Raw genomic sequence first — 27,343 nt, forward strand, 5'->3', positions numbered from 1 at the left:
AAAATGAACTTTTTTGATTTTGGCAAATGGCTGCAATGACACAAAGAATGAAAAATTTAAAGGGGTCTGAATACTTTCCGTACCCACTGTATATGAACAGAGGTACAGCATCATCCATCAAAGTCAGTGGGTGGAGCTAATGCTGATCTGATCAAATGCATTTCTTTGGGCTAAAGTTGTCTTTCAAAACATGGTGACCAATTTAGTAGAGGATTTTCATGAACTTTCTAGCGAGTCTAGCGACTTTGACCTTGCAGAGAATGTAGAAACAGTGTACTGTTCTCTTTATGTGTTTGACTCCTGGAGTGTGAACATAAATAAACAGCCAGCCAAACTCCTCTTTCAAGAGCCAGGAAGTGAGTATGCTTGCTCCTTTAATGACTTCTCACAGAAAAAGTCAAGATGACAACCTTGAATTGGAGTGAAACTAGAAAAGAAAGATACAAAAATGAAGAACGGCTGTGTACTTAGCAGATAAGGTATCAGCCTCTTAACATTGACACTGCAAGTAATGCTGGAAACCGACTTTAGTGTAATATGCTATTCCCCGGTACCAGGGCACAACACACACTGATTTTGATGGGTGAGGCTGACCGATAAAATCAATTCATGAAGCACTGCAGCACAGCACCATGAAATAATTCATTAAATAGTGAAATAATTATATATCATATTTTTTACTTAGATTAATTGGAATCGTAATTAATTAATGAGACGATGAATTATTAATCAATTTTATGAATTATTTATGTATTTATTTATTATTTTAATTAAATTGTGATGCATTTAAATGTTTTTTTTAATGATGTATGATTTATTTTATTTTGGCACTTTTGGTCCTCCATACTCCAGTTCCAGACCCGCGCATCTGCAATGTATCGACTGTATCTGTCAGCAGTAGCTCGTCTATACTCACTCTTTACTCACTCACTCATGATCTAAATTTCAGCCACTCGCACGGACAACATCACCGGCAGAATGGACACAAACAGCACCCAATGTAAGTTTCATCAAAAGCCTTTAATTTTACTTGTTTACATATTTTTGGATCCTGGAGCGCCGCTGCAAAAGCGAGTGCATACTGCTGTGCGTGACCCTGTGGAGTTTGTTCAGGTGGGTTTAGGTAGGCATATTTGTTTGACGTGTTAACTGATCATTTCAAAACAGTGAGAGCCCCTCTCACAGCACCCTCACTCGTGGTTTTCCAGGTGACTAACGGGATTATTGTTGCGAATATGAATTTCTGCTAATATTAGATTTAATTTGCTTTTATTATTATTTTCTGCATTTGTTTGATTTGTGTGAGGGATCATTTGTCTGAGAACGCCAATGATGGTGTGCTGTGACACTGTAGTTCTCCCTGCTTTCATAAACCTAAGATAACACAGTGATAGTGCACTTAATATTTAATACTGGGTCTGTCCCGCCCACCAGCTGCTTGGAGATGAAAATCAAGCGCTGATCCCAAGTTTGATTGTTATTCTAGAAAGGAAATCTTACTCATCTTGAGTCAAGTCAAATATCTGGATGAGGAGATATTTTGAGATTAGGTGGTCATTGTAATCATTGTTTGATATTGGACACCATTAGCAGAGAGTACTTCACAGAGACCCCTGGAGGTCTACAGTGGTTTTGTGTTGAAATAGCTAGAAATACAAAATGTGTTTCCGGCTCTTGTGTTTTCTCTGGGAGGGTTGCAGTTGCCCCCCCCCCCCAGCACAGTACAACATTTTTCCACATTGTAACTGAAAACAAATACTCTTACCCCCCTAAGGCTTTGGCTTGAGTTTAGATGCAATAGAGCAGTAACAGGGCAGGATGTGACCCAACTCAGCATTTCAAATATGAAACAAATATGACTTCACTTTATAGCTGATTTAAGTTTTGTTTGATCTGTCTTTACACTTTAGCTGATGTTGCTGTTTTATGTTACTGCTTATAGGGCTCTAAAAGAAGTGTTTTTATAGACTTGCTGCCAGGCAGGTAAACATGTGATAGTGATTAAAAGAACCACCGTTATAGACATTTTTACTCCAGTGACTCGAGGTAAAAGGAAATGGGACAAACTAAAATCAGGCCACTTTATTTTCTTCCTAGTCATATTTGCATGACCTGTAACACCCTAACTGAAAAAGTAGACTTGTGACCCTAATAAGGAATAAGCAGATATAGATAATGGTTGGATGGATGGATTATACCAATGTACACAGCGTATCCAAAGAAGGAAGTGTCTTATGGTCTTGTCCAGATTGGGGGGAAATTCTTATCTGTCACTCATCTTTGTCTCAACAGACACACACAATCACACAGAAAACGCTTGTCTGACTTTCTATCTGAACTTTGTGTAAACACCACAGGAAAAAACACACAGGGATGATTGGTGATCCCTTCGGTGCCCCCCTGCAGTTTTTATGGTCCTTGCATCACTGATTGGGTCCTGCTGAATTACTTTTTCTTGGTTTGTCCTGCAGTAAAGTAATGATTATTTGTGTTATCAATGAATCTATAAAGAAATTGTAAAAGCAAATGCATTTTTGTATACATCCACATACACAGAGCAATGTTGGCACTCGAAGTGGTGTTTGCGCCCACCTGATAAATGTCCACTCTCTTGTTTTCTTCCTCACTAAAACCAGACATTAGTATCTGGCACATTGGCTGCTTGGCTGCTTCATTATGCAACTATGCAACTAATTCATAACTTTAGGTTTGAGCTTGGTGTAATATCTGTTGGGTGTTGCTTCTAGTGATGACCAAACTGAGGCTTATCACCTATAACAGCGCAGGTTACATGTTAGGTAATGATAATCATGCTGGGTTGACAAGTGGCAGGTATGAGCTTCAATGGTGAGAGCTTTTTTTAACATGCACTATCCAAGCCGCAGCAGCAATGTAACAAAGGTTTTGTGCCTCAGTGTGTGCTGGAAAAGCAGAGCATCAGGTGGGTGTGAGAGGGGAGAGGCTGTCCCCACAGAGATGCATTGCAGTGGTGGGATTGTCTGTGATTTAGCCCAGCAGATATGATGAATTGTGGCCATTGTCAAGCTGTTTTGGAGTTTATGAAAAAAAACTGGTGGATAAAACAGTGATCTGCTGTTGATAGTGAAATATAAATGAAATGCATTGCTCACATAAGCACAACGGTGCTGCATGCCTTGCATATTCAAATTGCAATGAGGTCTTTAAAAACAATGTGATTTCCTTTTTTCACAAATGCGTTATTCACATAGAAAAATAGTGGCTCTGAGTAACAGCTAACCTTTTCATGACACAGAACATCTGAGATTAAAGAAAGATCTGAATTGTTAACAAGTTGAACTGAAACAAGAGTCACTGGGTATGGGTTAGCAGGGCTAATGAACACAATAAAAATGCAGTTTGCTGTCGTCATGTAGCCTGTGGTCAGTGACCTCGCTTAGCTTGCATTTGTGCCACATTTCTCATGCACACTTTAATTTCCATTTCCACGTACCAAAGACGATTTTGTAGATGTAACTTTACTCCAATGTTCATACAATCCTTAAAGGGCTATACTAGTGTTTTATCACACTTCCATTGTGGACATATAGTAAGAAGCAGTGAAATCCATTGCAGACCCCTCAACAACTAAAGTCCCTGAGCCCTCTTCAGTCTGAGCTCTCTGTTTTACATCCTATTGTTAAATATCTCTAGCTCTACACAATATGCCTGAGTTGAAGATCATGCATGGTTGTAGACCACCAGCCCTATAAGAAGTGGAATTCCCCTTTTTAACAACATCGCTGTAATTCATTTGACTGAGATGTGTGTAGGGCTTCTGTGTGTACAATATGTGTGTGGGTGTGCACATGTGCTTTGTGTATAGGTAATGGTCAATCTCTGCACAGCTGTTTATATAGAGTGTCCATGGAGATATGCTGCACAACATTAAAGCAGGGGAGTGTAGAGTGTAGATGACATTTGGAAATGTGTTTTCTTCTGTTTGAGAGGGTGAAACGTGATTCTGCCTGGGATGTATATGAACAGAGGTACAAGCAATATACTCACAGGAAAAATTCAGATTTATTAGAGCGACTTGGCAGAATATGAGTCTTAGAACCAGACTTGAATAAGACTTGTCTAACATGATGAGTGTGGTTCTGGTATGTACTTTCAGGAGCTTAAATTCACTAATAGACTGATTGGTATGAGTATGAATCAACTAGTTTTTAATTTAGTTTTTAAATTTTTAAATAAAGATGTTATGCAGCCTTAAGTGTCTTCCTTGTTTTCATTTCCAAAGCATGATAAAAATGAAAAATAAAAAACCCAACAGTTTTTGGCACTGTAGAAAAGATGTATGATAGAGACATGTGACAAGTCATAGCATCTAGACTTATGGCTTATACTTTATGTTTCAGTTTCCAAATGTACAAGAGGCATGAAAGTGCGTGCATAGCATAAAAGACAACAGCAATAAGATACAGCGAGATTGCTCTAGTTTTCTGGTGAACTGAAAACAGAACTTTGGTTCAGTCAAAATCCCATCAAGACAAAAAATCCCAAGTTGAGACAAAGCAGCCTATTTTGTCTTTTGTACATATGTACAAATTGTGTGTGTGTATGTGTTTGAAGGCGTGCATGTGTGTTCTGTGTATATTACCCTTGTCTGTATAATATCAGTAAAGTAGTGCTTCTTAATAGAATAGCATCTTTCTCACTATGTGAATACTTTTCTGTGAGGGAGACATAGCATTGTGGTGATCTCACAGGACTCAGGGCAGATATGGGATCTGAATAATACTGACTGCACTGTAGGGCCTTTGTCTGGCAGCAGGCTGAGTCAGGCCCTCTATGCCATCCCAGACCGGAATAAATCACACAGCCAAAGATGAAAAATTAGGATGGGGGGAAGAAAGTTTAGCAGGCCGACATACCCTACATCATGTTCGGTTTTGTGACCTTTGATCTTTGACCTGATGCCATACTGAGAAATACCCAGATGCAACTGCCACCTTAGTATTGCAACTATTTCATAATCAGACCACTCCTACCCATGTGTCCTGCTTTTTTCCAGGGTTGATGGAAAGATCAGCCTATCCCATTATGCTTTGGGGAAATTCCCTGGAAAGTTTGCCAGCCTACCAGAGCATTAAACAGGGACAATTGATTAGCTATTGTGTTGAAACGATAGGGAGCAAAAGGACCACAGGAGGCATGACTCTGAAGACAATGTACAAAGTCAGTTTCTAGGAGGAAAAGGGAGCAGTTTCAGCCATTCTTTCATGTAAAAACAGACTTATATTTGGCCTTTATTTGTATGGTAGTATTAAGTAATCTTATTCCAGGCTTCAGCTCACTAAAAATATGCAAAAGCTCTTTGAACTAGGATGGTTAACATCAGGCAGATAAATGAGCAGCACTGCTTTACTAACCTGACCTGTAACTGGGGCCTTGACTCTGTTCACTGTTGAGATGGCAGCTCCCTGTGAACACCACTGCTCCCAGTGGGCCGCTCTGTGTGTGTGTGTGTGTGTGTGTTTGTGCATGTGGACACATGTGGACGCATGTGTGTATGAATGCGTGCGTATGTGTGTCTGAACATCAAAAGCTTCAGTGCTCAGTTGCTGGCCTTCAAAAGCCAGTTAATGCTTAAACAGGTGAGCAGTAGTGCACAAACCCCTTAATCTCTCACACTGTCACCATGGAAACATCCCAGCTACTTTAAAGACCTAATGACTTTGAGTAGATTTCCCTCTCAGCGACAGGCTCATTAGAGTGGCCTAATTAGAAGGAGTGAGGAAGCTAGAAATTTGTTAGAGACATTGACTGCAGGATACACACACACACACACACACACACCTAATATAAATGATGCCCACAACCTTTAAGCCTGTTCTGTTATTAGGGAATTTAAATTAAGGCAAGGGCCCCAGTTTAGGACTCTGTGGTTAAGTAAACAACCAACCAAAGCATCTCTTTGTGTCAGTGTACCAGCCAATTATTTCAGGTTGACTTAGTCAAGTCAGATTTTATCTACAGTATATGGCCCAATAAAACAAATTACAAATTTGGCTAAACGGGCTTGAGTAAAAAAAAAAAAAAAAAAACACACACACACACACACACACACAAACCACAAACCCATATTTTTCATTAGACTACTTTCATCTCTAGTGTATTTAATGTATTTGTGAGTATCATGGATTGTGGGATCCTTTCTGTGTTTTATTATAACCTGGAGCATCTTCCTGTGTACTGTACAATTAAAACTGTGGGGAGAACACGTTTTTCACCTCTCTCCTTAATTTCTACATTTTTACAACATCTACACACCAAAAAAGTGTTTCCACGTGCCCACCTCACCTGCATCTCAACTTCAGCATGTTTAGCACTATGCACTTTGCTGACTACACAGATGATTGTCTGTTGGTCTGAAGTGTCCACCCACATAAAAAATGTCCATGCCAAGGAAGGAATTCTCACTCTCAACAGGGTTACGTGCAGCAGGTTTGTAATAATAGCATATTTTAAGAGCTCTATTATCAGTTCTATCAAGCATAGGATTTAAACAGTGCATTGAGAATGGGGTCTCTGGAGACAGTACAGTAAAAGTGTGAGAGGGTCAGCTGATAGGAAGAGGAAACAGAAGGCTGGAGGTGACAGGTGATGTCATCAGCAGAGGGAGGAAGTCCATCTGTATAGGGGGCAAAAGGGGCATCCCCATACTGTTGGTCAGCCCATTAACTAATGTTGAAGAGGAAAAATATTGTGTTGGCAACATGCAGAATAATATCAAAGTCAATCGGTTTTCAGTAGGTAACTTATCAGAGACAGCGTGACCTTAAAAAGTACTTTTCAGCCCTATCTGTATATGTGATCTATATGTGTCTATATGTGATAGTATGACAAGCATTTATGCCACCTGCTATGAAGTTGGGTTCCTAGGATATTGGACATGTATTTCTGATGTGCATAGGGTTGCATCTGGAAGGGCATGCAGTTTGAAACTTATGCCAAATGAATCATGTAGATTAACTGATCCACTATGGTGACCCCTAACGGGAGTAGACGGGAGTTTTCTGATGTGCCTGTATTGTGCTGGAAATCTAGTTTAATTTTGATTCTGTGCATTTTACAGATCATGCCATCCATCCATCCATCCATCCATCCATTTTCTATACTTGCTTATTCCTAACCAGGGTCACAAGGATCTGTTGGAGCCTATCCCAGCTCTCTTTGAGTGAAAGGCAGGGGTACACCCTGGACAGGTCACCAGTCCATCACAGACAGATAAGGCCATTAATAAGTATTACTAGAACTTACAAAACACAGCTTTTTGAAATCGAGATAGCTTTAACATGAGGGAAAATCAAAACAATTAGCTGAAAGAGGCTAAAATGGTTCATAATCTTTAAGGGAACTACAGTGCAGAGTGAAAATATAGTGCTTAATTCTGTTTTTTGTGGCCATATATAATTATTCATTCTTTTTAAGGCTATATTATTAAGAACCATATAATTTTCTAATTTAGGTCACTAATTTATTTACTAAAAATCTATTAAACTGAGTTTGAAATGAAATTAAAGTGTTTTGGGAGCATATTTGGGGGCATATTTAGGGTAGGTGTAAAAATAGGCATTTTTAGGCAAATTTTTGACCACATCCAAAATTTGCATTTTTTTCACAATTCGCAGGTGCTCTAGGAGCATAACCCCCCTGTGAAAAACCGCAAATTTACATATATACCTACATATTTAAATTGGGCACTTTTCTAATCTTGCCAGAGATGATGAATACACAGGCGAACAGTAGCAAACAAACCATACAGTAAGTCACAGTTTCTCTCATCATGCTCATTCGTACATCTTTGCAATGAATCAATACTGTCACAATTCACCTATGATGGGCTCTGGAGATATCAGTTTGTGAATGCCAAAACATGTTTTGTGCTGAGAAGATGGAAACCGTCATACTTTGGAAATGCCTGGAATCTGAGGAGTACAGTGGGAGGAGATTTTTATCATGAAAGGGTACAGGCTGGTGAGAGAAGACATTGTTGGCACTATTCTTAATGCAATTAAAAACCTGAAGCACATCTGGCCATCTGGTTTACCTCATCTTTGTTAGCGTGCAAGATACAAACATTTCAATGATCTTAGTAGAGCAAGTGGTGTGATAAATCCTGTGGTTCTTGAACAGCAGGTATGACATCTACATTCTCATCTGTGTTTCCTAATTGTATGATTCAGCTGTTTTCTTTTAACACACGTCCCAGCTTTGATGGCTGGGCTAGATGGTGGTATTTAGATAACCCTTACCCGGCAGGAGGATGACATTTAAACCCTGCTGTCTCTTGAAAACTTGAAAACCTCTCCTGTGACTCACTTAACGAGATAAGACAATGCTTTTTTACAGAAAATCTGTTATTTCTTTTTTAAAGATGCTGGGTCATATTGTTCAGTTAAGTCTTAATGATGACGCATAGATAGACTTCCACACCATGTTTCTGGACACCTCAGAGTCCTTCAACCTGCAGTGCTCTTTCATGCTGGATCAGGTTAAGAAATAGCTGTATATCCAACATAGCCAAAGACAATAAGGAAGGGCAGACTTCCAAGAAAAGCCCAGCAGTTTTCATTAGATACTGATCTCTTGTGGAGTCACAGATGGTACAGTCCTTTGAGGTTCTCACAACAGCTTTGTCTATCAGGACTGACCTCTGTATGGTGGTATGGTGAGCCTGATTACCGTTATTAACTAAAAAGTGCATCTATTTTCTAGATTAACTGATAGGTTGAAATCAGTTCTGTGTTTAGTGTACTTTCTTGGTCCTCCTCTGGCGTCCAGGGTTATGTATGAGTTCACATTAGTGAAGAGGTCTGAAGTAACATTTAATCACAGTGAGGAGCAGTTTGTCAGGCCATAACCAAGCCTATCAGGGCGTGCCTGTGGCATTTGTCACAGCTATAGAGGACTGATAGAGGGAGTGGTTTGAAACACCATAATTGCCTCAGGGATGGTCTGGTGTGTTCACCGAATTAGACAGTAGGAGAACTTCCTGTGCATATAATTAGGTCAATAATTTTCTTCTTCACCGACTACAAGGTACTTAATAGAAATCACTGAGTATAGTTGTCGCTTCTGTCTAAAGTAAGGTATTGTAAAAAAAAAAAAAAGGCATACCCAGGTTGGCCTGTCATATTATTAAAAAATTCCAAACAGTGCCCAGCACCAGAAGACAAATATGGATGGATTACCAGGCTTTTACTTAGCCAGGAGCTGTCATTTCATGGAGTCTCCACAAAAAACCCACAACAACCCATAACCTGTTGATGCAGTTTATGATCTCACAAAGCCAGGTGAACCGTAACCCATTGCTTCCGGTCATTACACCAAGTGAACCCAACCATCTTCTATCCACATCGAGACATTAGTGGCACCAATCGTATTCTCTGACTCTTGGGAAGAAAGAGCATATTTCCCTAATGAAGTACATTCAATTGGTTCCATCACAAAAAGGTCATAAGGTATGAAACTGGTTGTTCCAAGATTTAAAACTACAGGTATTCTTTAGATTTTGCTTGCTCAGTATAAAGCTAATCTTGTGTCTTAACAGTGACTGTTGCACAGTCATACAGCCAGCTGATACTGTTTTTTGTTTTTTGTTTTTTTTCTGGTCATATGGTAAAAGCCTATCATTTAGGAAATGCAGTAAGTTTTGTCTGTGTATGTGAGTTTGTGTGCGTATGGTTTGTAATTGTTGGTGTGGGCTTGAGTGTTTATGATTGAAGGCAGCACATCGCATCGTGTTGAGGCAAATGATTCTCCCTCTAGGCAACGGGTTTTTAACTCTGAAAGGTCTGAACTTGCCTCTTTATTCACTCCACTACCTTAATTCAATGTTTCCTTTATCTTTTATTGTAAAGTTTCAGATAACTGCACTTAAAGATTACTATTTTTGGCATAAGTGCATCCATTTTAATGTAATTTTTAATGGTATGTGTCAAAGATGCTCTAACAATTGCCTTATTGTAACCTGGCATGTCACAACAAGTTTGCTGTCCTCATGTGGATCGCAGCTTTTATGTACAGCTAGTTAAAGTTTAATAATGTACACGGAGGGAGAGAATCTGAAAGGATAAAGAATGTGAGTTAGCTATTAGTCGACCTGTGTGTGTTTACACAGCAAGCCTTTCCCAGGTGCTATACGATCCCTGGGATTACAGTGGAGGAGGATCCAACAGGGCTACACACGCACACACACACACACATATATAAAACATCAACATCTCCCCCTACCCAGCCCCCAAAAAGAAAAGAGAGGAGGGGAGACAGTGAGGGAGGGCGGTAAAGGGAGATAACGGATCAGAGGGAGGAAGGGAGAGGTAAAGGCATTGTGAATGCAGCAGTAGGCAGACTATAGTTCACCAAAACTTTGCAGGACGCACACAGGAAGGCCTTGATTCTGGAATCTCTCATATAATAATATATCAATATCCTTGCTTGTGTATGAATGAACTGGTTTGTCTCCTCCTTAACCTTGGAACATGGTGGGACTCTCATCCAGAGCTGTGGAAGGTAAGTGTTGGAAGAAAGTCTTTATCGCTCAGCAGGATATTAGAGCAGCAGGTATCTGAAGTGCAAGGACTTGTAACAGTATCTAAATAAACATAATAAAGTAAATGTGTATAAGCTATGGAGACGTAAAAGTGTTGCAACTGAGTGCAAGACATCAGGTGATGTTTACTTCATGCCCAATGCATCATGCCTGTTTGCTGAAATGCCAACAGAGGCAGTGATGCTGACCTGTTTGCCACCCTGAATCAATAGTGCAACACTGTAATTTTTTAAGCCTCTGAACACGCTTTAGGGGTTGCAAATTCCTGTGTCATTAGCTGGAATGTCTGGCTGCACCAACATTGTGAAACTGCTCCTGAATGACTGAATTTTGACACTTTCAACACACTGGAAAGTTAATTGCGCATGTCTGTGTGTGTTGTGTGGCAAGATAAGTAAGCTTAGCATGAACCTTTGGTGAGAGAGTTACACAAAACAAAAAACTTTGCACTGGATTGAGGATTGAGGTCACATTAGTCTTCATATCAGGGTTTGTTGGACATGTTAGCACAGGTGCTCAACTCACTGACATTATTCAGCCACCCCCTCACCCCTTTTCTCTGTCACTCCCTTTAAAAGTTTGTACAGAAAGTCTGCTAATGTAAGCCTCCCTCAAAGGGCTGAGTCTGCACTATTAGACAAACTACTCTTTCTGTTTTACTAAAGCATACACACACACATACTTTGTAAAACCTTACGCTGTTAAAGTGTGGAATGTATCTTGTGTTTATCAGCTATTGTCAGGCAAGTGTGAGGCAGTAAATGTTTGAGTGTCCAAAGCTTTGAATGGCTTTACACATCCCTGCACCCATCTTTTGTTGTGTCACACGCTTAATTTTTTTTTTTTTGAGTGGAATATCCCTTTATACTGTTTCTTTAAGGCTTAAAAGTATAAAGTAATCAAACATTTTATTCAACTTGGTTGGATTTTAATTAAAAAATATCCAGGTAGTCTCACACTGTTCATCTGGCTTTTGCACATGTAAAAACACAAATACACACCAATGAAGAGTTGCAACTGAGATTTTAAGGATCATGTGCAGTTTTGCATGAGGACTCATGAGTAGTATGGTGTTGAATGTAAAGGCAAGACTGGCATGGTTTCATATGCCTGACATGTCATATATTACAAAGTTGTTTGGAGCTGCAGGTTAAATAATTTCCGACTTCACTCCTTGAAAGCATCTCCTCAGTCTCTGTGACATTTATTTATTGCTGAGTGGTGTAAATGTCTAAGTCTCTGTGCAGTGAATGAATCATGCTGTTATAAGGTTCTGTCTTCCGCTAAGTTAGGGGAAGCCCAGTAGTACGCTAGAGTCAGAATCTAAACAGCTGGAACCTCTGGCAAAGAGACAACATTCACCAGGCCAAGACATCCCACTCACATGAGTTTCCCACTCTTCCCTGAACTGCACTTCCTTATTTTCCCTGGGTGAATCGGATCTTAATGAGGAGACATTCCAGGTCCAGGCATGAATTCAGTTCTCATGCCCAGAGTGCCCAGAATGCATGTGCATGTTTTTATTACAATGGAAGGAAAACGCACTAGTAAAGAAGTGGTTATAACAGACACAGGCAAACACACACCTACTGCAGCTCTTGTTGATCTTGATTGTAGCTTTGGCAGAGCATTGTTAAGCCCATAGGAAGACCCACCTTGGGAAGGCATGTCTGTCTTTAAGGAGTGGGAGCAGTCTGAAATGTAGAACACACATCACTAACAAACGCCAGATACATCTTGCAGCTTATCAGGACTTTCTACTTGTCAGGGGTGATTACATACAAGATCACCGTGTCAAAGTCATACATCTAACAGGCCAACAATCTGCCAAAATGCATTAATATGCTCCTTAAATCACCACACACACGGGAGGGGGGGGGCTTGACTTGTCTTTTCTGGACAAGCAGAGCAAACTTTATTATTGACACACCTCACTAAGTACACAGTATACACAATAAAAACCTTACACACAATATAAGCCTTCCATTATATTCCAGATTTCTGCTCATGTGTATATGTGTATGTCTGTGTGTACTGGTGTTGTAATGCAACAGTTCTTGTTGCCATATGATCACCTAACAGACAAAGAGTTTTATGGCTCAGTGGCTGTCCCATGGCTGACCTCAGCGAGACGCACAGTTCAGCAGGTCTAATGTGGCTGGACTCTGAAAATGTGGGTAGGTCTGGGACAAGTGTGCCAAGACAAATGACTCAGACAGTTGTCAGGTTTTGTGTAGGATTTTAGGATGTGCATTAGGCTGCAGTGATAAAGAAAAGAATAGGAAAGATGTGATAACCGCAACAAAAAAAGAGAGAGAGACAAAAAAGTTGGGTGGTGGCATTTGTTTGTGTCTGGAATTAAATTAAATAAGGGAGGAATTCAAATGCACATATCAACAGCTGGTTGTGGACCTGTTCTCAAGCTGCCCTGCAGCTGGGGGAGTGAGGGTTTATTTAAATTGTGTTCTAAAAACAGGGAGTGGACCAGTCTCACCTCTCAGATCAACACATGACGTAAATCGTCTATTCCTTTAAGCTGAGTCCTCAGTGTGTTACAGAGCTCAGAGAGCCCTGTCAAGATTGTGTTTATTGCAGAATGCCTGTCTGAGCTAGCTCTGTGACTTTAAATCTTTCAACTGTTAGATAAAGATCAGGTCCCTGCGAATGAAACTCTGCGTGCTGGTACGCTTGGCCTGCTCTAAGCTCTGTAAAGTGGCCCTGCAGTTATTCTTGTCAGAATCTCATGTTTCTGCCAACATCTTTATGGTCTTTGCAATGCTTCTAATTTACTTTCTTAGCATTAAGAGTGACAGTTGATTGAAATTTGGGTTTGTGCCCATCTGCTTGTGAGCCAGCAACATTTTAAGGCTGCTGCAGAAAGACAGCGCTGATTTCCTCTACTTTTTATGCAGAATGTTCTGTTCCTATGCTTTGGAAGAGTTCTTGTTTTTGGTAACTAAAGTTCCATTTTTCTTCTGGGTTAATGAGCAATTAGCAGACATACTTCCTGTCTCTCCAGCCTTTTGTTGTTGTTTAGTCTAGTTAGTGACAGACATAGGATCAGAGATAAGGGAGTGTCTGTGATAAGGAGGCAGATTGGTATTGACAAACTGTGATATAATGTGACAGAAAATGAAAGAGGGAAGGAAAACAGAAAGAGCCTCTCTGATATATTCCTGGGGTTTGTTTAGACTTGTTATTACTGACCTTTGCCCTCTCTACGAATACAATGAACCCACACCCACCTGACCTCTGCCCCCACTCTGTGCAGCAATGGAGGTGCTGGTGAGTGAGCTGGGAGCACTGCTGAAGATGCTGGACCAGGAGAACCTCAGCTCCTCCACCCAGGAGAAGAAGACCTCTGTGTGGAACCTCCTGCAGCAGATACAGCCATCAGGTTAGTAAGAAGAGGGAGAAGAGATCAGATGTTTCTACAGTACCATTATGTGCATTTCCTTATACAAATTTTTTTGTTTCATGATAGTCTTCAATCAGACACAAACTCAGTTTGGGTGCAGGTTTTTGAATAGATATTGAGCTAAAAATTTGTATTTACTCACTTCTACTGTTGTTAAAATATAACAACATGTGTATAATATGTTCATATTGTATTCATCAGCGTAATCACCAAGATACAAGGGTTTCAAATCTGTCAGCAAAATCCATCTAACATGCAGAAATTCTTCATGCGTTCCTCTTGCAGTTTCAGGAACAGACTACATCTACATGAACTCAGCAGTTTACAGAAACGGCACCAGCTTCGTAGAGTCCCTCTTTGAAAAATTTGGTAAGATTGACCTTCCAATATAGAGTTGTAAAATACACGCCAGTGGCAACATGTAAGCTGACTTGATCATGTTAGCTTTATGTAATGTATATGTAAAAAGCACATAAGAGTGTAAATGTATGTTGTCATCAATTAGACTGTGAGCTTGGAGACCTAAAGGATGTTACAGATGATCTGAAAGAAGACAATAACACAGAAACTGACACTTTAAAGCAGGTAACATGCACTAAACTCTTATTCCTTTTCATACTTATCATTTACATATAAAATACTATATTTATATATCTATATATATATATTTATATACTGAATGTAGCATAACATAGAGTGTGTGGGATATAAAGTATGTTGCTGCACGTCCATCTTTTCAGCACACAAATTCGAATCCAGCTTTGCAATGGATTATTACATACCTAAATGACTTGTGGAGAGAGAGCTAAGAAAAACAGAGAGATTGTATTCCATGATGTGGGGGTTTCCCATGTACACATGCTCATCACTCTGAGCTGCTAGAGACCCACCCAGAGCCCATGTGTCTAATTTATGGATATCGTTTAAGGGTTATGCTCTATATGCCTTTGATGATGTATTACTTTGGCTGTGAATAAAAAAAAATCTTTCATGGTTATGGAGGAAATTTGAGAGTTCTGTTTGTGTTTGTGTGTTTCTCTCTCTGTGAGCAGAATTGTGCAGACTCCCCAGCCTCCCACTCAGCTGACTCTCCTCCCCCTCTGCCCACAACTCCTCCTCCTGAGGAGTACTATGAGGAGGCAGTGCCCCTCAGCCCTGGCAAGATGCCTGAGTACATCTTCACACGAGGTCAGCATCTTCCCGCCTGTGCTGAACTCAGTGCCCTTAGTGTCATTTTGCTGTAATCAGTGGTATAAACATATGGCAATTTTCAAAAACATAATTATAAAGTACAACTTGGATCGTGGATGATGGAACATAAGGACTAATTAGAGATTTTTTTTTTCTTGTATTTGCAGTGAGGTCCAGTCCTCCCAACTCTATAGAGGATGCGTATGAAGAAGCTGAGAACAACTACCCCACTACCTGCATAAACTCGCACCGTAAAAACTCCTGTGAGCTCAGTCATACTCACAAATTAACCAGATTATGGGATACGACCAGCAAACTTTATCTTCTGTGTCATTGTTTTCCCAGACAATGATTCTGACGCCCTCAGCAGTTCCTATGAGTCTTACGAGGACGATGAAGAAGAGAGGAGCCCTGCCAACCGACTCACTCATCAGTGGCCCTCAGATGAGAGCTCCATGCCTCCTGCCAGAGACTGTCGCATCTGTGCCTTCCTCCTGCGCAAAAAACGCTTCGGCCAGTGGGCCAAACAGCTCACAGTCATAAGAGAGAACAGACTACAGGTGAGGAGACGGTAGAAACACACATATGATGTAACTGATTATTTTTTTCTTCTCTCCTTTAACCTATACTATATGTCCTCCTTTATCAGTGCTATAAGAGTTCAAGGGACACATGCCCCTATGTGGATCTGCTGCTGCCTCAGTGCACTGTAGTCTATGCACCCAAAGACAGCAAGAGGAAGCACCACGAACTCCGATTCACTTTACCCAATGGAGATGCACTGGTTCTGGCAGTACAAAGCAAGGAGCAGGCCCAGAGATGGCTTAGGGTAAGCTGTATTTTGACATGAAGTGTGGCCGTGCAGGAAAATAAATTGGTATCACAACCATCAATCATGCACAGTCAAAGGAAGTGACAGTAGGGGAAAGACACAACTCAAAAGGAATTTACTGTATCTGAAATGTGAGAGTGATTCGTGTAAACTATCCTTACAGGTTGTTAGAGAAGTGAGCGGACAGAGCATGGCGCCTGAGGAAGCTGCCTCTCCTGTCACTCCAAGAATAAATGAACTTGACAAGGTAAGTGTAGACTCGAGGATGTTTGTGTTGGCTATGTTTTTTTTAAAGCTCAAGGCATAATTCATCTTCACAGCTAAGGTGAGGAAAAGTCGGAGGCAAGCAGCAATTGTGTTGTCACCATCAATTTTCCTAAACAATCGTTTGGCTCAACCCTGTACAGTGATACTTGTGTTTGGCTTGCAGAACAAAGAGGAGATATGTAGCATAACTGGGTGTTAAGACAGCAATGACAGGGGTGGTAGTGAGTGAGTTTTGGAACAGGCACATTTTCTTTTAAACCAACCAACCTGTCAAAACATAAACCGCAAAAGCCTCTGACATAAAAGCACAGACCGAAGGGAGAGAAACTATTGAGTTGATAAGACAAAAAGGATAAAAGTGTTTGTCTTACTGTTTGTCTCATTAAGAGGTTATGAAACAGCATGCAGTAGAATGAACAACTCTTGATATAGACATATACTCTATGTAAGCTTGTTAGTGCAGTGTTTCAAAGATAGCAGTTTAGTTCTTCATTAGTTAACACTGCATCCTGTATATGGCTTGTACCTTGTTTTTTAAAAGCCTGAACCTGAGTTTGTGTGCTATCTGCAGTTACTGGCCCCACCAACCTGCAGTGTCTATTTGTTGTTTATTGTTGTCGTTCTTTTCTCTCTGCTCTATCCACTCACCCCAACCAGTCGAGGCAGATGGCCGCCCAAACTGAGCCTGGTTCTGCTGGAGGTTTTTTCTTCCGTTAAAGGGAGTTTTTCCTCTCCACTGTTGCCAAGTGCTTGCTCATAAGGGATTTGTTGGGTTTTTTTAGTTTTTTGTAAAGTGCCTTGAGATGATTGTATTGTGATTTGGCGCAATACAAATAAATTGAATTTAATTCTTCCTCAGAGGTTATCAGCTGAAAGGAACACATCAGATTCAGACAGCGTGGGTGTGTCAACTGGAGACGCCTGCAGAGAGAATGGTAAGATACAGACACAAATCGATAGAGCAGCTTCCTGAGAAGAAATATTATCTCAATGTCCACCTACCAGCGTTTCTTCAACTGCATGTATCATATGTCTTTATCAGTAAATGGAGCTTGCTTGGTTGTCAACATGTGACTCAATTTCCATTTTTCTGTATTTGAATTTAGGATGGAAGGGAGAATGTTTTTTTATGTGAGCCACTATTACTAGTTATTGATGTTAACATCACTTGACATTACAAGAAAGTTGTGTGATTGCAGAGTTGGATGTGTGACTGTGAAAAGTACTTGAGAATATAACACAATGTGGATTTAATTACCTAGAATAAAAAACCTTGGCTGACTTGAGGCAGCCTTATTTGTCCCTATTATTGAATGCTTTGTCAGATATATCAGAGCTTTTTTGGACATCTGATTTCTCACCCATAATTACAACTTCGATGTCAGTGTGAAGGCTATTTACGAGTCAGAAACATAAATGCGGCATTAGATCACACCAAGGACAACTCAGCTGTATCTGTGAAAACAAAGCAGACCATGAGATGCAGCTAAGAGCTGTTGAAAAAGTAGTATTTGAGTAAAGATACTGTTTTTGTTAGTAGTATTTTAAATAAATGTGTTATACCACATGCCAAAAATAAAGTTGGACAAAAGTCACAAACTATTTTAACTTTTCATTTTTGATGTAGGGAAGGTGAAACGGGGGGCTTTTGCTGCAGGCCGTAAAATAACACGTATCATCAGCTTCTCCAAAAAGAAGCCCCCTCGGCCTGGGGACCCACGAACATCCTACAGCAACCCTGGACAAGGTGAGTCCCCACTTCACTAGCACTCCTTAGGTCTCCGAATTTGCAGATACACCATGTCTGTTTTCCTCCTCACCATGTAGGCTACCTGTCAGTGCTGGTGAATCATGTGTGGCAGGAACAGTGGTGCTGTGTGTGCAGAGGCTCTCTTCACTTCTACCATGACAAAGGAGACCCTCGCATCTCCCTGCCTACCCTTCCTCTCAACGCCTGCGAGGTGGTGCCAGGACTGGGACCCAAACACCCTTTTGCGTTCCGAATCCTGCGGAGCAGCACAGAAATAGCTGCTCTGGAGGTAGAATATTGTACTTGTTTCTTATTCAACTAATAAAATATAAGTGAATGAATTTCAACAATTTGCCCTGTCTCATTTTAGGCAAGCAACTCTGAAGACCTTGGAAGGTGGCTTGGTGTGCTTTTGGCAGAAACTGGCTCTGCCACAGATCCAGAGTCACTGCATTACGACTATGTTGATGTGGAAACCATTGCTAACATCCGCGATGCTGCGCGACATTCCTTCCTGTGAGTGGGACAGTGAGGGGAGGGAGCTGGGATGTTTGAATGAGGTCAAAGCAAGGCCAGTGGCCAGAACAGTGATGTTTTGACCTCACGTAGATTTAATTTCTCGTGCCGCTCTGATCCTAGGTGGGCCACATCCTCCAGCAGTACCTCCACAGACTCTAGAACATATGATGAGGTCCCTAATGAGGACATGCAGGTGGGATGCAAGTGCACAGGTGCACAAACACACATCTTAAAAGACCTTTATGTAATGACTTATTTTCATCCAGTATATTTAGAAGCTGTCTGTCTGTATGTGCAGCTGCTGGGGACTGTCACTGTCTGCATATGACACCCGATATCTGTCACCCGAGTAGACAGACAGTGCTCTGTTACACGCCTATCAATGATGGCTTTTTGTAGAGCAGAAAAAAAGCAGCTTGTGGGCATGGAAGAGTAAAAAAATACTGAATTGGCGACAGGAAGGCAAGAGGTCATGGTAGTTTTACAGCCTCTAAACCCCTTTATTATACCCACTGACATCCACGCAGACACATACCTCTCACCTACATTCGCAGACACACACCTCAGCGGGCTCAAACCAATAAACCTAACATTTGATTTATTACCTAGCTAAATATACAAACTTAGCCTTTTTTAATTTCCTCTGTGCTCATCCTTCTTTTTCACATCCTCCCACATCTGTCATGTCCCCCCACCCTTCTCCACTCCACCCAGTCAGGGGAGAACCGCAGGCAGCAGTCTGGGAATCAGGGAAAACGGCGCTCAAGTTTCTCAAGCAGTGACTCTGACAGAACCAAACCATTAGTCTCCCTCAAGCGAACAGGTTCAAGTAAGTGCATTTGGCTGGTTCTCTAACGTAATATTGCTGTATCCCCAGTGCCCACTGGTAAATAAGTGTGAGAAACATCAGTGTGGGAGGTACATTTATGGACAGTGCAGAGGAACTCAACACACATGCACAGTATACTGTGCGTAGCTTTTGAATCAATCATGTTTTATGAATAAAGGCAGATGTGTTTCTCACATCTTTGTAATGAAGATGTTTAGTTTGAATTTTGTAATGTGTGTTTTGATAGGGGTAGTGTCTATCACCAGTGATTAAAAACAAATAATGCTGTCAGTATGGCATCTCCTGTTGTTGATGAATGTAAGTTGGACCAATTGTTTTTGGAATTTTTTTATACAGATGGAAAAACTAAATGCCAAGATATTTCTAAATGTAAATTATTTCAGTTTTGAAGCTGTCCTCTGTGCCTAATTCTTTTATTATTTGTGTTCTTTATTGGCACTATAATATTTTGAAAAAAAAATCATCACCTCTCATCTCTCCATTTAAAGCCAACTTGTTAAATCAAAACTATGCAACAGTGAATATGTGCTTGCTCAATTGTAAATATAGTTTGAGAAAAGGAAAAAGGCCTAAAACTGATCCCTGTGGAACTTGGTAAGAAGTTTAAATTGCACATCAACACCCACAACTTGGTGAATGGTATTGGAGTTAGTGGTGCTGACATTGACAATTGTACCAAAGGTATTAGACAGATCAATAAATAAAGCTAGAAAATATTGAATTTCATCTATTTACAACATCCTTCACAACCATTGAGACAGGTCATATATACAAATTACCTCCTGTGTCTTTTGAGCTTTGTCACTCTCTCTGCTGTCCATTTGTTTCGCTCCATTTGTCTCAAGAGAAACAAGACATAATCCAGTTGGCATGTCACACAGGTGTTATAGATTGCAATGCTCTAGTTTTATTGTAGTTTACAGTTTTCATTCAGTTCTTTGTGTTTCTTGTGCCAGTTCACTGTCATAAAATCTCAGTTTTCATCTGGCTCAGGATCCATCTTTTTCCTCTCTTCTCTCAATCATCTCCTTACTTTCCAACTGTAATCCCATCACTACTTTTCTCCATTGTATTAGTTGGCTTCTACCATAAAAACAACGGAGATGAGTGTCCAGGGTTTAGGGAAGTGATATTAGTGGGGTTGGCTGGCTCAGAGCTCTTCTCTGTGCTGCTTCACAGGCCTTTACTGTGATGACCTGACACATCAAAGAGCCAGGGCTCACCATGGCTGAGAGCTTCAGGCTGTAACCTGAGATTTATTGGACACTCGAATTAGATCCACTGTCTCGCCTTCTGACCTTTTACTCCTCTGGACTGTTTGTGTGTTTATCTTCAATTCATGCGTCAAATTGTTTAACTTTCCCCAGTTCCTTGTTTGACTTAGGTAAAAGGTCCAGTTATGTGTGTTATACCTTTGTATGATCTGTAGAGTCGGTGTCATACTCCTCATGTTAAGAGCAAGTCATCATTAAGGCCAGACAGACAGATCACCATAAGATGTTTTGTCTCCTTCCCATAACCCCTGCACATTTGACCATTCACCTTTGCTCCCATCCAGATGCCAACCAGTATGGAAAGTATGGGAAAACAAGAGCAGAGGAGGATGCCAAGCGTTACCTGAGAGAAAAAGAGGAGATGGAGCGACAGAGGGATGGGATACGAAATGCAATAGCAATCCTCCGACGGGAGAAGAGAGAGCTGAAGGAAGAATTGAAAAACGCCTCTGGTAAGATGATATAAAGCATCTTTTGCGACCCTGTTCTGTGTCTGATCCTGACGTCTGTTATTAGAAGGCCATGTGAGAGGGCAATTTCCCTACAGCGATTTAAAAAAAAAAACAAACAAAAAACATCAAATTGCTCTTATTAAAAGTAACTGACTATGAATATTTCCTCTAAATCTAATTAATTCCCTCTATTTCATCTAATTCTTCCAAGAGTGCAGGAGGCAGTGACAGAGGAAGTATTCTGTTTTTTAGAATATTAGATTGTAAAAATAATTAATTTGAATTGAAAATAGTGCATCCAAATAAGGTTCATGTAAAAGTACAAATGCTTTCAGACTTTAAAGAAGGGCTTGACAATACTAGTAAGTCTGCTGTTGTAGTCAGTTTATCTCATTGTGCCGTATATGTCCCTGTGTTGGAGCAGACAAGCGGAAGTCCCTCCTGAATAAACGGGTGTCCCAGCTGGAGGATGCCTGTCGAGCTAAAGAAGTGGAAAGGGTAGACCTGGAACTCCGACTGACCCAGGTCAAGGAAAACCTCAAGAAAAGCCAGGCAGGTGGAGCTCTTGGCATACCACATGAGACCAAACCACCTACTAAGGTATATTTGTTGCATCACGTGGAGCATTTCTTTACATGCATGCCTGCCTGTATGCACTTTTTTTTTTTACTTCTTTATTTTTTTGGTGTAGGCCTCCAGCAAGAAGCCCCAGAATATCTACTGTGAGTCTTTACCAGTGAACTGTGCCTTGGAGATGCGTAGGAGGCCTCCATCTGTTTATGCCTCTTCTACAGGAACTGTCATGCAGAAGGCAAAGGTAAATCTGATTGTTTTTTTCTCTCTCACATGCACTGCTTGAACAATTCCTCTCATGTCATTATGGACAAATTTCTCAGTCAACTTCAAATTTGCACTAAGTCACCTAAATGTTTTTATTTCTACAGGAGTGGGAATCAAAGAAGCGAAGTTAAGAGTTTAATCCCTCGAAGGATAACTATGCATCTACATCACAAAACACAGACTTGTTTTGGATTACTGAGGAAGTCAATTGTAATGAAAAAAATCAGCCACTAGGTGGAGGTACATCTCAGTGAATATTTACTCATCAGTCTGATTATTCCTGTGAGGAATCTTCTGTGTCTGTTGTCTTTTGTGAAAAACTAAAAGAGAGGAGGCAGGGTTTATGAAAGAAAGGAACAAGAAAAGTGTAATGGAAGCAGCCTGTGTGCATAGAATGCATTGTTATAATGGAAAAGCACTGACAGTGTTCACAACAGTCTTGCATTCGGTGAAATGTTTAATTGTGCAAGTACGTCCATGTTGGAAAAGACAGCCTAATAAATGTGATGTGTTGAGAAATGAGGATAGAAGGTAGTTTAAGCCACGATGTGCCTTTAATATGACACATTCTTTGTTCTGCCTGTACATAGTGAGCCAAGACTACTGTTTTGTATGTTTTATACTTTTACATTGTTCAAGGTTTTATTTCTCATCGTCATCATCATAACTGATGTGGGTATTCAGCGGTGTACCCTTAAGGATGAGGTATTCTTCTCCACACCGGTTGGAGCTGTGCTATTCATTGAAACCATCTGCTGAATAATTTAGTTGAAATAAAAACTTAAAGTACATCTTCTAGACCGCCCTTTTGCACACTGCTGAATACTCCTGCTGTAGAAAATTGTGTGACTAACAAAGTGGTGCTCTTAGGTGACACATACTGTATGTAGTTTCTTAGTGAGGAAGTCTCTATTACATTTATATGTCATTTTAACAATGTTTCTGCTGAACTGTCATTGACTTTTGCACTTTACTGTTCCCCTAATCGGAAACAGGAATAATAAATTTGTATCTTATTTCCCAAAGATTTGGTCTTTAATGTTTTGCTTAACACACAGACCAAATTTCTTCTCAACACATTCACTGTTACTTATTTTTAATTTCTTACAATATGCTGTCAATTAAATATACATATATATAATATATATGGTCTCATACAACCATTGTATGAAAGCCAAAACAAGAAAAATGCACATCTAATCAGCCACTTATTAAAAGGCAAATGCAACTGTAGTGTGATGCAGAATCTTCATTTACTCTATAGACAGTAAATAGGCAGATGCAGGCTTTGTACTGACACTTTTACATATTATATGTTGGTAGCCATTCAGTCATACATGATTAATAATAGTTTTCAATGCAGATTGTGACATTAAAAGAAATGACTGGCTCCTAATTATAACCAGCTGCTTCTCATCATTTTGTAGCCCTATCTGTTGGACAGAAAGTTTTATATGCATTATACAAAAAGACTCTAACCACAAGGATATATAATCAGTTTGGATTCAGGCAGTGGGTCTCAAATGAGGAGGTAGAGCAGCTCCGTGATATTGAAATTAACTACATAGCAGCTTGAAACCACCACTCAAAGAAAGAGATAGTAAAGCCAGTAGAGGATATTGACAAATAAGAATGCTGTGGGGAAAATGGTGCGGGCATGGCGATCAATGTTGTGTGGATTTTCCACAATGAAGAGGGATGCTGCCCTGTGTGATATGTCCTTAACTGAAGACAGGCCACAGCCCTGTCTTGTCATCTTCTCCTTTGACCCAGCATTGTTCTTTGCGTCACTGCTCGCCGACTGTTCCGCCGTGGACCCAACCTCTGCAGACTGGTTAGGTTGGGTAGAGCTGACAATGGGGATCGAGCCATTTCCGTTGGTTTCATTGAGCTCCCTCAAAAGATCCTAATAAATAGAAACATAGAGACAAAGATGCCAACAATGATTTTACATAACATAAACATGTAGCTTTTTCATTACACATTTAAATGCAAACGTGTTGCTCACCCTACGTAAATCCTCTATAGTCTGGTGCTGCATGGTATAAAAATGAGCACAGGCATACTCCAGCAGAGCACCAAAGATGAAGGTGAAACAGATACCCAGGTAAACATCTATGGCCTTGATGAAGCAGTTGGCATTGGGCAGAGACGTGCGGGCGCCCATCATCAGAGTGGTCATTGTCAAGACTGTAGTCACTCCTGGAGAACAAATCACATTGTTGTCTTATGCGTCAGCTAATCCATCCACTGATAATCAATCATAATACAAAAACACAACATAGTGAGGTACAAAAGAATATACTAACCAATACAAGTCCTAGCTGGTACAGAGGACTGGCTAATCCAAAAGGAGACCCAGGAGAGGACCACCAGCAGAATGGAGGGAACATATGTCTCCAAGATAAAGAACAACACATTTCTACGCAGTGCAAAATGCAGCACCAGCTTAGGGTATTGTCCTTTGAAGAGACACAAAAATATTTTTTAAAAATAGAAGATAAATTGTTACATTTGTGTTCCACAAGAGGTTTCCTGTATTTAACTGCACATGTGATAGGAATCCTGTAAGTTATGAGTATTGTACCTGTTTCATACACAGCCTCGGACACTGATGTATGATAGCTCTCCACACTGTACTGAGCCAGCCGCAGCGTGTCCAGACCCTTCACTGAATCATTCCCTCTGGTCCAGTAGAACACAACATCCTGCACATTGTAGCCCCCTGACCACACACACACATATAGGTAGAATTATTTTTGACTAGTTCTGTTTGATTTAATCTGATAAGAATAACATTGTCCAGTTTGATACTCACTACACTGATAATATGAAGATGGTGCTGGTGATGATGAAATGATGATAATTATTTACACATTTGCACGATGGTTGTTGGGATCTCACAGGTACTACTCACAGCTCTCCAGCTGCAGGGTGCACACCTGTCTGTCCATTGGGTATTTGGTCAGGTCCATGTTGCAAGCTATTGTAGCCGTGATGCTGTGGTGTATTGATAGCAAGATCATTAGTAACTTTCAAAAAGGTCCCCAGAAAGACTCACGTGTTGTGGGACAAAGCAAGTAAGCACAACAAATGTTTTCCTGCTGAGCAAAAAAAAAAAAAAAAAGACTCTTATCCGAAGTATTGCCATTACAGATTTCTGTGTATTACTTAATGTAATGTTGAAAATCAAAGGTATGGAATGATTGTGTTGATACTTTAACAGTCATGAATTAAGATACTGGCAGCATGGAGGCTGTGGTGCCTCACAGCAAGAAGGTCCTGGTTCTCAACCTGGCCTTTCTGTGTGGAGTTTGCATGTTCTCCCTGTGCTTGTGTGGGTTTTCTCCAGGTACTCTGGTTTCCTCCCACAGTCCAAAAACATGTATGTCAGGTTGATTGGTGACTCTAAATTGCCCATAGGAGTGAGTGTGAGTGTGTGAGGTTGTTTGTCTCTATGTGGCCCTGTGATGGACTGGTGACCTGTCCAGGGTGGACCCCTGCCTTTCACCCAAAGAGAGCTGGGATAGGCTCCAGCAGCTGAATCTGTGGTTAAGGGTTTTAGATATAGGGTATAGATAATGGATGGATGGAACCAAGATGCATTTCTGCAGCCTACTGTCCTTTCTGTCCTCAGCAAGTCTGTCTAACCAGAATAAGCCATGGCTTGACATGAGAGATTACACATCAGGACAAATCTTCACTGTGTCCTTAGGGGACTCAGCAAACCTTCACTAACAAAGTCTGGGGGCAGGGAAAATACAAGAATTTAATGGTATTCCCTTAAGTTATATAACTGAGTGATAATATATAAACGTTTTTTTTAAATTTTGCTTCTTTTAGCAGAACCCTAGGCCAATTCACGGTTGATTACCACAACAAAACAGAGTTAAAAAAGAGTGAGAAAAAAAAACAAAAAAAAACAAAACTGGAAAAAATGTGTTTACCCTTTTTCCCTTCTGATTTCATCTTTAGTGTTTGTTTTTCTATGACTAACACTTTCTAATTTAAGGTTACTTTCATACAAACTGAAAAGCTTACTTTTTTCAAATGTCAGTAAATGTCAACTCAATAAGCATGAACCTTTCAAAAGTGTTTTTAATGTACCGAAGGGCGTAGAGAACAGTTCCATTGCTGAAGATGCGTATGAGGCGGTTTTCCACTGTGACATCATGCAGGAAGGAGCGCTTGGAATCTGGGATGAAGGTGTCGGGGATCCAGAGCAATGAGACAAGGCGCCCATCTACGCTGACGCTCTCATTTCCAGGAAACACCAGCCTGGAATCACACCAGCGCTGACGGAGGAAGATAGTCGCAGTGTAGTCCTAAAAAGATGAAGATAAAAAGAAGATGAAGCTTTTATTCATTCATTCATATTTTCAATGACACACTCATTCACCTTTTCTTTCATTCAGACACTGATACAAAAGTAGTAGGAAGAGCAGTATACCATATTGATTTCAGAGATGGCATCAATGCTGGCTATATCAAGGCTCATTCCAATTTCCACAGGACCCTCTTTTAAAAACAAACAAACAAACAAACAAAAATGTGTAAGCTCTCAAACAGGTGACGCAGTGACACACTGAGCTGCTATGACAAAGTTAAAATGAAAGAAAAGCTCAACTGAAAAAAAAAAACGTCTTACCGTTGAAGTTGGGTCTGAGGTAGCGATTGTATCCTTTCATCAGCCTCTGAATTGTTGGCTGAAGCTGGGAGTCATTCCATTCGCCCCAGTGGTGGTTTGGGAACATACAAGCACTAATACAATAGAGTTGGAAAACAAATGAGGTTGGAAATGAAAAAAAGGGCCAAACACTTCCAAGTAGAAGCTGAGAAGTTACATTTTCAGTCAGTGAAAATCTCAACATCAATCAACAAGTTAACTTTTATCTTGTAGGTGTGTGTTTTCAAGTGGAGGTTTCTCACCACTGTGTGAAGGTCATGCAGAGGATCAGTAGAGTGTGCAGCTGGACACACATTGTGGCTCAGCAGGATGAGGTCAGCAACTCTGCTCGGGGAGGTTGACAAATGCATGAACAACTGCCCACAATTCATTCTTCTGCACATTTGCATTTCACGAGAAAGCACAGTTTCACCATAGGATGGCAGTACCTTACTGAGCATGATCACAAACCTTTGGGGAAATCTGCAGCACAGCAGCCATTCTCATCATTTGATGGCATAAAGCTGTCCATTCTCCCTGCCTTGATACTTGTGACATACACTGGATACTTGTATTGATCCCAGCCTCCCTGTTTCAGCTCATGTGGCCTGTAGATAAGACTACATGGAGGCATTTATTTGTGTGTATATAATGTGCTGATTTAACACTGCCTCATGATTTATTTACAAAAACCCACTGATAACA

General features: G+C 40.5%; 2 protein-coding genes across 3 annotated transcripts; one reads left to right on the top strand and one right to left on the bottom strand.

Moving 5' to 3' along the window:
• The first annotated feature begins 861 nt into the window (after positions 1 to 861).
• afap1l1a (actin filament associated protein 1-like 1a) lies at positions 862 to 23,403 on the top strand. Of its 2 annotated transcripts, none has more exons than XM_026330346.2 (19): positions 862 to 1,000; positions 13,851 to 13,976; positions 14,283 to 14,366; positions 14,503 to 14,582; positions 15,050 to 15,185; positions 15,356 to 15,451; positions 15,534 to 15,748; positions 15,838 to 16,017; positions 16,184 to 16,267; positions 17,147 to 17,222; positions 17,915 to 18,034; positions 18,115 to 18,326; positions 18,408 to 18,553; positions 18,677 to 18,749; positions 19,271 to 19,385; positions 20,965 to 21,132; positions 21,557 to 21,732; positions 21,824 to 21,949; positions 22,077 to 23,402. In XM_026330346.2, exons 1-19 carry the CDS (start codon positions 979 to 981, stop codon positions 22,101 to 22,103), a joined length of 2,262 nt encoding a protein of 753 aa, XP_026186131.1. In that variant the 5' UTR covers positions 862 to 978; the 3' UTR covers positions 22,104 to 23,402. The 2 variants fall into 2 exon arrangements, with proteins under 2 accessions (XP_026186131.1, XP_026186130.1); XM_026330345.1 differs by lacking the exon at positions 862 to 1,000 and adding an exon at positions 10,395 to 10,539 and having other exon boundaries at positions 22,077 to 23,403.
• Positions 23,404 to 23,557: 154 nt separating this feature from the next.
• gabrp (gamma-aminobutyric acid type A receptor subunit pi) lies at positions 23,558 to 26,954 on the bottom strand. The gene is made up of 9 exons (XM_026330500.1): positions 26,902 to 26,954; positions 26,621 to 26,733; positions 26,423 to 26,490; positions 26,080 to 26,297; positions 24,890 to 24,972; positions 24,560 to 24,697; positions 24,282 to 24,434; positions 23,981 to 24,174; positions 23,558 to 23,878 (listed from the first exon to the last, which is right to left on the bottom strand). The coding sequence occupies exons 1-9, from the start codon at positions 26,952 to 26,954 to the stop codon at positions 23,558 to 23,560; spliced, it is 1,341 nt and encodes a 446-aa protein (XP_026186285.1).
• Positions 26,955 to 27,343: the final 389 nt, after the last annotated feature.

Source organism: Mastacembelus armatus, chromosome 10, assembly GCF_900324485.2.
Source record: "Mastacembelus armatus chromosome 10, fMasArm1.2, whole genome shotgun sequence".
Classification (NCBI taxonomy): Eukaryota; Metazoa; Chordata; class Actinopteri; order Synbranchiformes; family Mastacembelidae; genus Mastacembelus; species Mastacembelus armatus.